Here is a 14,615-nt window from a genome sequence, read left to right as displayed (position 1 = left end):
GGTAAAATAAACAGTTACTCTTCAATTCTCCCTTTTGACGTATCAACCAGATACGTCAACACATCGTAATTCCTCCAAATATGTATTTACATATGTTCAACACGTGATAAACATATGTGTGAACATTTAGCTAAAGGTGAGAGTGAAAACCTGTTCCGGCAGCCTACCAACCAATTTTGACAGGAAAAATTCTCCCACAGCCTCTCTGCCCCAGGCGGCTAATAATTCGAACTCTATCAAAGGAGGAAGTGACATCATTGCCTTAAAGTCATCCCCAAGACTGGTTGGTTTACAGCATTTCCTCCTGCTCTTCCTCACACTCCAGTATAGGTAACATATATGGCGGTTTATCGTCTTTGCCCTCCATCATTCGTGTTATCGTTCTTTCTATCAGGGATCTAATACACGGCACGCAGCAGCATCCGCATGTAACTAAAATAGCAGCGAATACAGCGAGTGCCGAAGCCATAGATACAAATACCCCCGTCCATTGTCCGAAAGTTCTCACCAGCCATTGAGTAATTGGATTATCTACCCCCGTGTTTTCTGCCATTTCTCTGGACAGGGCTTTTAGGGCAATTAACGCTTTAGTTACCATTCCATCTGGGGCCGTGTTATTAGGGATTACGGTACAACATACATCTCCGAACATATGACAAACGCCACCCTGATTCGCGAGTACCATATCTAATGCAATACGGTTTTGTATGGTCATTAGTGAGGTTGCTGATAACTGTTCTGATAAGCCTGTTATTGCCGCCCCGGTAATGTTAGCCAGTCTCATTACTTGGTAATTTACGTAATTAATTCGATCGACATTCTTGTTTGGTGTGATCCAAATTAAGATACTTTCCCATCCGGCGGCTATCTGATCCACTAATTTATGCTCGTCTGGCACGCCCCGAGGTACGCCTATTGCGTCTATGTACGTGGGAGTATTTTTGGTCGAAATCATAGTCATCCGATCTCATAGGCCTATTCAAATTAGAAACGGTTTTGTGTGCGCCGTACATAGTGATTGGGGAAATTAGTCTTACCATGGCGCAGAGGCCTTGGCTACGCGAGGGTAGTCTGAGCAGTAGGGTTGATCCTCCACAATAATAATACAGTCCCGCTCTAGCCCATGGGCCTATAGAGTTACCGGAATCGGCATTGAATATAGTGTGGCACAAATTAGGGTTTATATTGCCTAAGTGTTTCGGGTGCATTGTCTCATCCCCTGCCGTGTGGTTAAAACAAGTAAAATTACCTGAATCTGGAATCTGAAATTGTCCTGAGCCGGTGTTGTTTGCTATAACTGGGAAAATGTTTGACAGGGCAGTACAATTAGCGGGGTTTGGCATACGTGTTAAATTAATCATGCACTGGAATCCTATCGGGTCTTCTGTTGGAAACAGTGGTGCCGGACCTAAAAACAATGCCGGCCTAGCAGCGGCACATGCTACACACCCGTCCATGTTAGCTTCTCTTGCTTGTGCATTTATCCATTTTATCCATAAGTTGCTCCCTTCGAACCCTGTGCTTAGCTTTACGATCTGTTCAGTTGTCCATGTAGAATAATCTGCTCCCAGTATAGACCGATCCCCCCCATTGTTGTCTATTGCGTTTTTTGTGGCCTTGTCGGTGTCAATGGTCGGTTTATCTGTAACTCTAACTTTGATCCATCCCACAGGGTCATTACCATGTACATCCACCCCGACCCCTATGAAAAATGCCGAAGATCTTTCCCCATTAGGATCGGATTGCCACTCTAATGCAATGGTTATTAGATTGTTTATCGGATCGTTATCTCTTTGTATGTTAAGTTTGTGCCATTTTTCCCGCTCACGAGTCGCCCAACGTTCGCTCGGATCCCAATTGACATGCGTTGACCTAATTACGTGTTCCCACTTGTTACAAGGTCTGGCCTTATAAGCTGCTTGGTCGGTGTTATGGTTACACTTAAGATTATCATCACGAGACCAACACAAGTACACCGCTTCCCCCTTGGACCCCAGCTTACCACAAGTCACTACGTCGCATAAGTTCACTGTCCATGCGGTCGTTTCACCCCAATAATAGTCTAGTTCTATACCTCCCCAGCGCCTAATGCATTTTTAGTTGGACTGGGCGATGGTTGATCATTTGGTTCTATTAAGTTGTGTGGGCTGGTCTTTAGCTGTTGCATTTGTCGGGTGCATGGTCGCCGAAGTGTTCATAATTGTTCCCTCTACCGTTGTTAGTTGTTCTTGCTTTGAGACAATGGCCAGTGTTATTATCATTATACCCATGAGGGCAACGGTTATTATTATCTGGAGCCATATTGGAATAGCCAGAGGAAATGCTGGTTGGTTATAGTGTCCGTACTTTGACCTGTCCCACTCCCTTTTTCCGTACCAAGCCATTATTAAACCATAAATGTGTATTCCCTCTAAGTTTTACACTATTCAGTAAACTTGTTATCTATAGCCCTATATGTGTAAGTGTTAAGGTTACAGAGTGAATTTTTTTTTTTTTTTTTTTTTTACAATTTCGTTTTTTCAAGAGTCCAAGGCAACCTGCAAGGGAAAGCAATGTTCAGGACAACCTGTAAGGGAAAAATAATGTGTTCCCTCCCTAATTTAGCAAATCACAGTCTATGACCTTATATGTGTAAATATTAAAGTTGCAATGCGTGTAGTTCTCTTCTTCTTTCTTCTTGCTTCAGGATTCTGAAGGTAGACTCCCTCAGCCCCACGTACGAAGAGCTTTATTCTGGCTCTTGATGTCTGCAATATCAGTGAATGAAAAGTATGAGTTGGTGTGTGATAAGACCATGTGTGTTCTTCAATGAGATGTGTTTAAGAGTCTCTGTATGTAGTGTACTTTGACGCAATCGAAACGTTGCTGAATGAGTTACTCCCTCACTTCCGCTCCTCAGTTTTCTCCGCTGTGGCCAGGCCAGGCCCGTGCTGCGGGGGCTCTGCTGCCCCTCCTTCCTGCTGCTGCTGCTGCGGGGTGAGTGTGCTACCCCTCCTTCCTGCTGCGGGCCTGTTGCTGCACAGCTGTCGAACCCTCGCCTATCAGTTGATCTGCGTACGTTGTTCTCTCAGTCACCTGGAAAGGCCCAATCCAGCCAGACTCGTTCCCCTTTCGTGCGTAATGGCGGAGTAACCCTCACTCTGTGTCTGGACTGGTCCACCTTTGCACCACGTTCTCCTTCTCCCCCTGTGTAAACAGATCTGCTCAAAAAAGTGGCTCACATGTTGAATAATGAAAGTTTAATTTTGTGATTTCTGAGTTTCTTATTTCTTATTTTTAAATTAGGATTGAGTGTGTCTTGAAAGCTAAGACTTTTCCTTTTTTTTTTTTGAAAGTAATTGCTCATCTGCATAGTGGTTGTTTTAAAACCAAAAGTTAAAAATAAATAGATACATAAATAAACTAAAAGTTGAACAATGCTCTATATGTATAAAATAATGATTGGTAATTTTTTTTTAGTAATAGTGGTGAGGGATGAAAAAGGTAATAGGTTTTAAAAAGATAAAAAAGTATAAAATAATTATTGGGCAAATAATGGTGGTAATAATGATCATCTATTCACATCTCCCCCTTTTTCTGAAACAGAATTTCTGTTTCAGAGAACTTAACGCAAAATTGCTTCACCCTGGGGCTGGTCTACCCTGCCCAGGCCTCCACTGACACACACCCCATCACTTCATTCATCCACTCACTCTCGCCTGGGCTGCGCTTCCCTTCCATGATGTTTTCTCCGTGTTCTGTTAAAATGCATGTGGTGGTCAGATCGAGACTGTGCCTGCCTTAGGTTGTCCCTTTGTAGTACGTTGGGATCTTACCCGTCTTTGGCTAACCAGCCTAGCCCACTGAACCACACACAGCGTAGCAGCACTGTTTAATCTACATTCAGTGCTGTAGTGTTCCTGCAGGGTACAGCTAGGGAACGCCAACCCAGGTATGTCAGACTGTCATAAACTCACACTCTGATGTTGACCGCGAAAGCCCGTGCAAGGCACCAAGTACCCATGGTTTATGATTTGTTATTCTTGTATACATATTTCATTTATTACCATCAGTATCACCCCTTCTCTCCCACTGAATTTAGCTTAAATTATTTGCTTTGATGCCACTGCTCTGGAATAGACCCAAAAGAGTGCATGTCAATGAATAATTATTCAGATTTTGCATCTGTACCTGAAAGGTGTACCCTAAGGTTACCTTTTGGTCCAGTTTTATTTAATATATACATAAATTATATTGCTGGCTCTGCTTCTCAGATTGCAAACTTTACCATTATGCAGATGAAACAATTTTATATTGCTTAGCTGATTTTGTTCATGCTACAGCCAGAAAATCAGGCCTATGTTTTATAGGTGGCATTGTATAAGCATGAAAACTAAATTTATGCTGTTTTCCAGATCTCTTTCCAGTCTAATTTAATACTATACAGAAAGAAAGCAAAGCAAGTTCTTCATTGCAGAAAGTAAGCATATTGAAAACAAAATAGAAAGCTCAATTTTTTTTTTACGTTTGATTATGTCCCCTTATCAGAAAGATACCAAATTCCCTGTAGCTTGAAATAGATGCAACACTGCGTTTCCTTTAAGAAATAATAATAAAAATAAAAATAAGGTCTTTCCTCACTGGTTTCTGAAATCTACTCTTGCTCTTAAGAGGATCAAAATATCAGCATAGACGGAGATGCATAAAACTTAGAGAAATTAGATATTACATCTATCTTATATAGATCTCATTCAGCCAGGACTGAACTGAGATCAGTCTGAATAAGAAACGAATAGTAAGATAATTAACTAAATCACCTGATAGAAAAAGCTGTGTTTGGAATGGCTCACTTATTAACTCATTCACCATTCACTATGTAGCATTTTCCTATTTATTGAACTGATTATTTAACAATCAAACAAGAAACCATGTTTATTTGTCCTGCTCTGAGGACATCTTACACAGCAGTACTGCATGGTATAGTATATTTGGAATTTCTAGCATACATCTTCTGTACAATATTATCATAATATAATATAATGAATAGTGAACTATATGGGGAAAAATGTACTGCTGAGTTTCGACAAAGCATTGTAAAAATGGCCAGTCCAAATTGCTCAGTATTTCTGCAATAGGAAACGATTCCGACTCAGCCACACACCTTTATTATTTTCATTATTAGATTTGCTTATAGAATATAGAGTGAGACATATGTCCCTGTTAGGTTAGGGCCCCCAAGATATAGTCCAATACCCAAAATTAAGCTAATTATTTTCCTCAATTCTGACTCCCCCTTTTCTTTTTTTCTTTTTTATTTGTGTTGCTAACCAACCCCATAATCCCTTTATTAAATTCTATAAATTCTCTAATTATCTATCCAGTCACACACCTCTCTGACATCATTCAACAACTTAATTATTTATATTAACACTTCCCCAACCTTGCTTACATTAAAGTACACTGTACTCATGATAGGGTATTCACATGTTCACATTTTCATTTTAGAACTGTCTTATAACATATGCATATTTATATTATATTATATTTCTATGTCACATCAGTTACTTTACTCTGTTAATTATTTAATTATTTATGACCATTAGTAATATCTACTGCACTGCTCCGTTTACAGATAGATCTTTACCTTGTATAGTTAGGTTTTTTTATCCTTATATTTTCTTATATAGATATATCTATCTACCCATACAAAAGCATTTTCCCCCTGTTCACCTCTGTCCCCCATTTTCACTGTGTATTACTCTATTTCCCTACTGAACTTATGTTCTATTTTCTATGATGACTCACAAGCGTCAACAACCTCTCAGTCTAAAACCAATAGGCTGGACCAACGCCACCTACTTCACCTTGGACTCCTCCCCTGCAGTGGGACTCATCCATTCCTATTTCGTTGTCACACAAGATTTCGTACACTCAACCAATCACACTGCTCACCGGAGCTCCGCTCACACACAGTTTCCAACACATACACACACACTTCTGTTTCACGCACTCTGTCTTACACACACTCTTTAATTCGCTGCCATACACTTTCTCACTCACTGCCACACACACATTCTTTCTGTCCGCCACACAAAATAACACATTTTCTGTTTCTCTCTCAGGAAAACTGGACACGCACACTTTCACACTCACAGGTACACTTTTAATCCCTGTAACAGACACTCGTAGACCCTTTTCTTTTTCTCTCTGTCAGTCGCGCATACACAATCACAAAGTCAGACACACTCAGTCCCTGGAAGAAGCACACATACACACGCATACTCTCTCCCATTTATTGGCCACAGACTCACTTCCCTCAAACGTATAGTTTATACTGCTATGTATACCCCTTTTTATTTGTTTTCTTTTACCCCAGACAAGACACGAATAAGCCATGTACACAAGCATTGGGTCGCTGCCCACCCGCGAGATACCGCTCCCGGTCCGCCTTCGATTATACCTAAGGACCCCCGTTCACACTTTTAAGCTACTCATTTATTTTAAACTAACACTCACGCGCTAATGAAGGCGTTCCATATGGTCCCAGTCACGCTTCTTAAAGCCCGCAACTTTCAACATGAAACGCTCAATATATTAACCCGATCTTTTGTCAATTATTTCTATCTGTATTAATATGTAGTAGGTACAGCGTCTACTAATTTTTCACCAAATTTCTTGAGCAGGAACAGCATCTGCTTCTTTTTTAACAAAATCATATAATACTTGAGTATTACTATTTTTTATTTTATTGTCTTTTTTATGTATTTTTTTTTTTTTTTTTTTATTTATTTATGTATTTTTTTGTTCAGCCGAATAAAAATAGAGAAGTAGGTACAACGTCTACCCGAGCAGGGACAACATCTGCTCTTTTTAACCGAATTAAAATAGAGAAGTAGTGTACTTCGTCTACCCGAGCAGGCACAACATCTGCTCTTTTTAACCGAATTAAAATAGAGAAGTAGTGTACTTCGTCTACCCGAGCAGGTACAGCATCTGCTCTTTTTTAACCGAATTAAAATAGAGGTGAGTAGGTACAGTGTCTACTCTGGCTTGTTTACGAGCGGATCAATCTCGAGGTGAGCCTTACACCTGGCCTTTATCCGAACTTCTCGTCAGAAGCCGGGGGGACACGCCAGCTTCCAATCCTTAAAACCAGTAGGTACAGCGTCTACCGTTTAACACCCTGGAATAGGAACAGCTTCTATTCTCATTTAAAACTCTGGAGTAGGCACAACTTCTACTCTCAATTAAATAGCTTGGTATGCTGCCTGCTCCCCTCCGGACAGCAGCCCGACAGCCGCTCCACTCAAATTTGAAATAGCCAATATGCAGAATTTGATTAAACCGGCTCTGCTTACCTGGTTTGTTTAAGTTCGGCCGTGAGTGGATTAGTGCCGGATGCTGTCCTTCGTCAGACTCGTTCAGAGGTCGGGGTCACCAAATTGTTGTAGAAAAGAAAATGAAAGGTGGGCTACTCCCACCTCTCGTCCGGGGTACAACTCCCCTGCGTGTTCGTTTGATAGAGAGAGTCAGACAGGTGGAGTGAAGTTGAAAGCAAACCAAGTATTTATTACAAAGTACTGAATATTCAGGAGAACTAACACATGAAAGACCGTCTAACAGCCGTCCCAGTATAAGTTCTGACCCCCCTCTAATCTGACTCCATGTTTTATACCCCAAATGACGTGAAACCTGCTGATGAGGCGTTGCTAAAATCATCTCATGTTAGTATGCGTAATTTCATGTGTTTCACAGGTCTGATCAGACCACTAGTGTTTGGCCTTGACTGTGTTCTTCCAGAATGGAACATCGTGGCACTATCTGTGTGTGTGCGTCACCCCCCTCTTTGAAGCCGCTGCAGGTTCCCCCACACACAGAAGGCCGCTTTGATCTAAAAGCCTACTCTGTCGAGTTGATGACCGTTAGTTAGGGTCATGCAGTAAACAAAATACTTCAAGCCTGAGCTACATCTCATATGTTATATGTTAATGTGTTAGTAACGCGTGGTTAGTCCGCCATATAATAAATCCTATGTGTTAGTAAATGTATCATGTGGGTTAATTTGTCATATAATAGAGTCTGTGTTAGTCACATGCCTGATCAAACAATGTTTTACTATATATGTAAAGAGTATATTGTGATTATTGGTTAATCTTCTATATAATTGCGTGTAAAATACACTGTGAGTAAAAATGATCAAATATAATGTGAGTATTGGTTAATGCATATACAATACAAGGTTTCACACAATAATTATGTAATTATAGATACTAAGGTAAGTAATCATAATTGAAAGATATTTGTCAATACACTCAAGGTAAAATAAACAGTTACTCTTCACTCTCTACTTTTGTTCATATAGTGTAGGAGCTAGAGGTTATATATTGTGTGATGTGTGTGTGTTCTGGTGTATGTGTAAGGTTACTAGCGTGTGGAAATAGAGGATACATTACTAATTTCCTCAACACCAGCATTAGCACTACCCGCTAACCGCGCTAAGCGCTAGCTTGTTCTCTAATTCTAATGATGCTCCACCTAGCCTTATCTGGAAATCTGTAAGGTTACTAACGTGTGGAAATAGAGGGCACTTTACACATTTTCTTGAAACAAGACAATATCAAATGTTTCAGTACCAAATACATCTTTTTTTTTTAAACCTTTTAAACTCAGTATTCTGACTGTAACTAAACTGCAAATGCTGGATATCATATCATAAACCAATCAGCTCATGTTATCAGTACTGCTAGCATTTTAGTGCTTAAAACCTGTCTAATGTAGAAACAAATGAATAAATATACAATTTTTTTTACAGGTAAGTTTTTTATTTTTTTGGATTATTGCTTTTTTAAGTGTTTTGCTGTCATTTACTGATATAACAGGAAAATAGTAAACGTTTAAACTCCTATACTTTCGTTTAAACGTTTAAAGTTCCTATACTTTCTTACTCACTGAATGGAAACCAGCAGTGTTGTTCTGAAAAGTACTTGAGCACCACCTTGTGGTTGAATTGTATCACGTTTGCTGTGTCGGCTACTGAAATAGAAGGTACAATATTTGCATTAAAAAAACACCTTTTATTCCAGTATTTTCTGGTTGTTGGACTCTAAACTGAACATGAATGGGAGGCTGGTGAGTCCTGCTGTTAGAATGAGATGATACGGGCAGTTGTATTTATTCCAGGTGTGATGGCTCCAATTTGAAAATTAGAAATACTAAAAATATTGAATAATAATAGCAGTAGAACAATAAAAGCCCTAGAAAGATAACGCCATTTAATTTTCACCCACACAATTTTTTTCATGTGATTTTAATTGTGTTGCTGCTGTCTGAGTTGCATGGGACTTTGGGTAGCTTCAGGTTGCAAATTGATGTCATTAATGTTATGGTTGATTCCCTTCTCTTATCAATTTTTTTTTTAAGAGGCATGCATTTGGGTGATTTTCATCCGATGTTAGTGATAGAGATTAACATATTTTATGGGTGTAATTTACCTGATGTTAGTGTTTGTGTGTTTAAATCAGGCCCAGGAATGGGTGGACTAAAGACCAAGTTGCCAGCAGCATTCTTTTTTTTTAGGATATTACCTGTTACCAAAGGTGGAAAGTAACTAATTACATTTACTCACATTACTGTAATTGAGTAGATTTTATGAGTAATTTGTCATTTTTAAAGTAGTTTTTAAAATAAGTAATTTTACTTTTCCTCAAGTTCATTTTGACACAAGTTATTTACTTCACTACATTGGAAAACTCCCCATTACGGAGTAAAAAAAATAAATGCTGGGAAAAAAAAATCTGAAAAAAAAAAAATTTGAGTTTTGTTCTCCATGGCAGCGCAGCTGAACTTTTCCATGCTGTGTTTATTACGGTTAGTGGGAGAGACGCTGTGTGAATCAGCTGTGCTCGGGGGAACCGCCGTTCTGTCGAGTTATGCTACCTATCAATATGTGCTTCTTTGCGGCACTGCGCATGCGCCAACCAACAGTTTTTTTGTATGATTTCATGTTTTTAATAATAATCCCTTAAGTTTTAATTAGGAACATTAAACAATCTGCTTAAATGTAAAAAAAAAAACATGTAAATAGCAGTTAAAGCATAGCAATGGCAAGTTAAAAAATAATAATGAACTGTAAATCTATAAAAATACAGTTTACAGTCACCAATATGACCAAACATTTTAACTATTTTAACAGTAAAAAACAAAGGTGTCACATCTTCTGCCTATTCTCTGTCTGTTCTCTTGTCTGTATGTTCTCATGTGACCCGGCTCCTCTGTTTCATTCCCAGTGTTTTTCCACTCACCTGTGTTCATTTGTAGCTCCGCCCCTTCGTCCCAGGTGTTTCCTGTGTGTGTGTACCTCTATTTAAGGTCCGTGTTCCATTTCCCCGGTGTCGATCCTTGTATGTTTATCGTCTGTCAGTGCTGTATGTGTTCCCTAGTTTCCTCAGTCCTGTTTTCAGTTTATTCCCTGTGTATTTTGTATTTGTTTTCTTTAATAAATCCCTTTTTGTTTGCATTTGCGTCCGCCTCCGCGTCCTCCCTGCACCCTCACCTGACAAAAGGGATGATAGAAACCTATGCCACTTGTTCTTGAAAATGTTTTATGGGGTGGTCTGAACAAATATAGCCTACAACGTACACATTATTTAATTGAATAATTATTTAAATTATGATTTGTACTTTTTCACATAAAATAAATAAAAGTAACTATGTAACTTTTACTCAAAGTACATTTTAAATTGAGTACTTTTTTACTTTTTCTCAATTAGATTTTTAGATGGGTACTTTTACTTTTACTTGAGTTGAATTTTAACAAAGTAAAGGTAGTAAAGGTACTTTTACCTAATTACAATTTTTCAGTACTTTTTCCACCTCTGCCTGTTACCTGATTTTCCAATATTGTTCTGCTTTTTTAGAGGGTCATCCATGATACCTTTTTTATTTTATGTGATGTTGTATGTTGTAAAATTAAAGAAGGGTTCCAAAACTTGTCAAAAAGTGTATACCCAACGTTTGTGATGGCGTTACTAATTTTTACATCAGTGTTCTAGGGTTAAATAAACATTAAAAAGAACATGAAAAAAAAACAGAAACATATAAAAACAACAACAATATTTGGTGCTTTTACTTTAAAAGCAAATCAACACTATTGGCCTTCACAAACCAACAGAAAATCATTCCATAATCCATTACTGATTCATGGATTATCAAGTCCACTTCTTTGAGCATGAAGTAAAAAAGTTCATAAAAGTTCATAAAGTAGTCCTTGAGTTCTGTGGTGCTGTTAGTTATTCCACATTCCTCGCTTTGAGTGGTGAAAATGTAGGAAATTCCTGAGGTTCAGTCGCTCCACCTCCAGCTTGTTGCTCAGGATCCTAAATGGAAGATAAAAACAGACTGTTATCAGAATCAGTGCTGGTGAGGAAGCTCATCACCAAGTACAGAACTGTACTTAGTACAAATAGTACAAAATATTAATTTACCAGCTCGTTTTGTCGTTTTGTGGTGGGATGTGATGTGATAAAACATAGCTAAGCTAAGACATAGCACTGCTTATAAATCGTATTCTAATATTTCTCATTTTGAGAAAATCAAGGTAATATAATTACAACAATAACTTATTTTTAACTTCCTTGTTTTAAACTTGTTTTAAATAATTTAATCTAGTAAAAGTAATTTATTCAACTGACAGATCTTTTGCTTAATTTCGGGAATTTAATTTGTCCAATTATTACTTTTGAGCCCCTGAAATGAGGAGGCTTTTGTAAAAAAAAAAATGTTGTATTTCATAAACACTTAATAGGATATTTTTGTGCAACCCGTTGAATTAAACCTGAAAGTCTACAACTCAATAACATCTCATGTGTTTCATTTGAAATCCAGTTTTGTGGCATGCAGAGCTCAACGTATTAAGATTGTGTCACTTTCCAAATGTTTATGGGCCTAAATTAGTAGTTAGTGGAAATGTTAATGTTAATGTCAGTGTAATTACATTGTGTGGAATGTGTTAGATGTATGTGGTTGTAATTTATGTGCTTTTTATGTCATAGCCTTTATGCTGCTTGAAAAAAAATCCCCTGAGGACAATTAAGTTTCACTTTAGTAGTCTCCTCTTACCTGTCTAACAACTCCCAGTCCTCTCCTCCCCACTTATCCTTAAACTCTATAGTGTTCATGCCTCCGATCCTCTTCATGTCGGATTTATAGATTCCTAAAGGACCGTAGCCTGAAAGTTCCCAAAAACCTGTTCCATAATAAAGGTAAAGTAAGACAGAAGGAGTATAATATCAGAAAAAGATCATATTGCTTTTGATGAACATGAACAGCAACTACAACCCCAACGGCAAAAAATGGGATGCTGTGTAAAATGTATATAAAGCAAGACTAAATCAGAATGTGTTGATATTCAAATATCATTAGATGCATATTTGATTCACATTAGAATATAGAACATATATCAGATGCTGAAACTGAGATATTTTAGCATATCATGAAAAACAACAGCACATGTTGGCATAATGTTTGATAGATAGATATAGCTTAGAGCCCAGAAGGACTACAAGACAAACACAGAACTGCTGATATTCTCATTAACAAGTTAAAACTGGTAATTCAGCTAGGTAATTTATCAATTTCGCTAGTTGGGAGGGTAATTTTAGGTCATTTCAACAAGTCATTTCAATTCTCGTCTATGCAAAATACTTTATTTATATCATGAAATCATGAATTTGTTTAGAACTTAATAGCAGCAATGTATCTCAACAAAAATAGAACATAAACACAACAAAAAGCTGTTAATGTTATGGTTGATTCCCTTCTCTTATCTATTTTTTTTTAAGAGGCATGCATTCGTGTGATTTTCATCCGATGTTAGTGATAGAGATTAACATATTTTATGGGTGTAATTTACCTGATGTTAGTGTTTGTGTGTTTAAATCAGGCCCAGGAATGGGTGGACTAAAGACCAAGTTGCCAGCAGCATTCTTTTTTTTTTTAGGATATTACCTGTTACCAAAGGTGGAAAGTAACTAATTACATTTACTCACATTACTGTAATTGAGTAGATTTTATGAGTAATTTGTCATTTTTAAAGTAGTTTTTAAAATAGGTAATTTTACTTTTCCTCAAGTTCATTTTGACACAAGTTATTTACTTCACTACATTGGAAAACTCCCCATTACGGAGTAAAAAAAATAAATGCTGGGAAAAAAAAATCTGAAAAAAAAAAAAATTGAGTTTTGTTCTCCATGGCAGCGCAGCTGAACTTTTCCATGCAGTGTTTATTACGGTTAGCGGGAGAGACGCTGTGTGAATCAGCTGTGCTCGGGGGAACCGCCGTTCTGTCGAGTTATGCTACCTATCAATATGTGCTTCTTTGCGGCACTGCGCATGCGCCAACCAACAGTTTTTTTTTGTATGATTTCATGTTTTTAATAATAATCCCTTAAGTTTTAATTAGGAACATTAAACAATCTGCTTAAATGTAAAAAAAAAACATGTAAATAGCAGTTAAAGCATAGCAATGGCAAGTTAAAAAATAATAATGAACTGTAAATCTATAAAAATACAGTTTACAGTCACCAATATGACCAAACATTTTAACTATTTTAACAGTAAAAAACAAAAGGATGATAGAAACCTATGCCACTTGTTCTTGAAAATGTTTTATGGGGTGGTCTGAACAAATATAGCCTACAACGTACACATTGTTTAATTGAATAATTATTTAAATTATGATTTGTACTTTTTCACATAAAATAAATAAAAGTAACTATGTAACTTTTACTCAAAGTACATTTTAAATTGAGTACTTTTTTACTTTTTCTCAAGTAGATTTTTAGATGGGTACTTCTGGGTGTTCTAGGGTTAAATAAACATTAAAAAGAACATGAAAAAAAAAACAGAAACATATAAAAACAACAACAATATTTGGTGCTTTTACTTTAAAAGCAAATCAACACTATTGGCCTTCACAAACCAACAGAAAATCATTCCATAATCCATTACTGATTCATGGATTATCAAGTCCACTTCTTTGAGCATGAAGTAAAAAAGTTCATAAAAGTTCATAAAGTAGTCCTTGAGTTCTGTGGTGCTGTTAGTTATTCCACATTCCTCGCTTTGAGTGGTGAAAATGTAGGAAATTCCTGAGGTTCAGTCGCTCCACCTCCAGCTTGTTGCTCAGGATCCTAAATGGAAGATAAAAACAGACTGTTATCAGAATCAGTGCTGGTGAGGAAGCTCATCACCAAGTACAGAACTGTACTTAGTACAAATAGTACAAAATATTAATTTACCAGCTCGTTTTGTCGTTTTGTGGTGGGATGTGATGTGATAAAACATAGCTAAGCTAAGACATAGCACTGCTTATAAATCATATTCTAATATTTCTCATTTTGAGAAAATCAAGGTAATATAATTACAACAATAACTTATTTTTAACTTCCTTGTTTTAAACTTGTTTTAAATAATTTAATCTAGTAAAAGTAATTTATTCAACTGACAGATCTTTTGCTTAATTTCGGGAATTTAATTTGTCCAATTATTACTTTTGAGCCCCTGAAATGAGGAGGCTTTTGTAAAAAAAAAAGTTGTATTTCATAAACACTTAATAGGATATTTTTGTGCAACCCGTT

General features: G+C 37.3%; 1 protein-coding gene and 1 long non-coding RNA gene across 6 annotated transcripts in view; both read right to left on the bottom strand.

Moving 5' to 3' along the window:
- Nucleotides 1–5,508: 5,508 nt before the first annotated feature.
- LOC125795452 (uncharacterized) lies at nucleotides 5,509–6,773 on the bottom strand. Its single transcript, XR_007434448.1, has 2 exons — nucleotides 5,835–6,773; nucleotides 5,509–5,747 (listed from the first exon to the last, which is right to left on the bottom strand). It is a non-coding gene; the product is annotated as an uncharacterized LOC125795452 (long non-coding RNA).
- Nucleotides 6,774–11,088: 4,315 nt separating this feature from the next.
- The window catches only part of LOC103025722 (beta-1,4-N-acetylgalactosaminyltransferase 3), a 46,528-nt gene continuing 43,001 nt past the window's right edge, over nucleotides 11,089–14,615 (bottom strand). For 2 of the 5 annotated variants that reach the window (XM_049473797.1, XM_049473799.1), the window contains exon 19: nucleotides 11,089–11,354. In XM_049473797.1, coding sequence (XP_049329754.1) covers nucleotides 11,264–11,354 — 91 coding nt within the window. In that variant the 3' untranslated portion in view covers nucleotides 11,089–11,263. Of the gene's footprint in view, nucleotides 11,355–12,096; nucleotides 12,224–13,902; nucleotides 14,169–14,615 lie in introns of those variants that run through there. The other 3 variants (XM_049473776.1, XM_049473767.1, XM_049473786.1) reach the window with 2 other exon arrangements.

This window comes from Astyanax mexicanus, chromosome 2 (assembly GCF_023375975.1).
Source record: "Astyanax mexicanus isolate ESR-SI-001 chromosome 2, AstMex3_surface, whole genome shotgun sequence".
Lineage (NCBI taxonomy): Eukaryota > Metazoa > Chordata > Actinopteri > Characiformes > Acestrorhamphidae > Astyanax > Astyanax mexicanus.
Note: the sequence above shows the minus strand (reverse complement) of the source record. Positions and strands in the feature narration are given on the sequence as shown.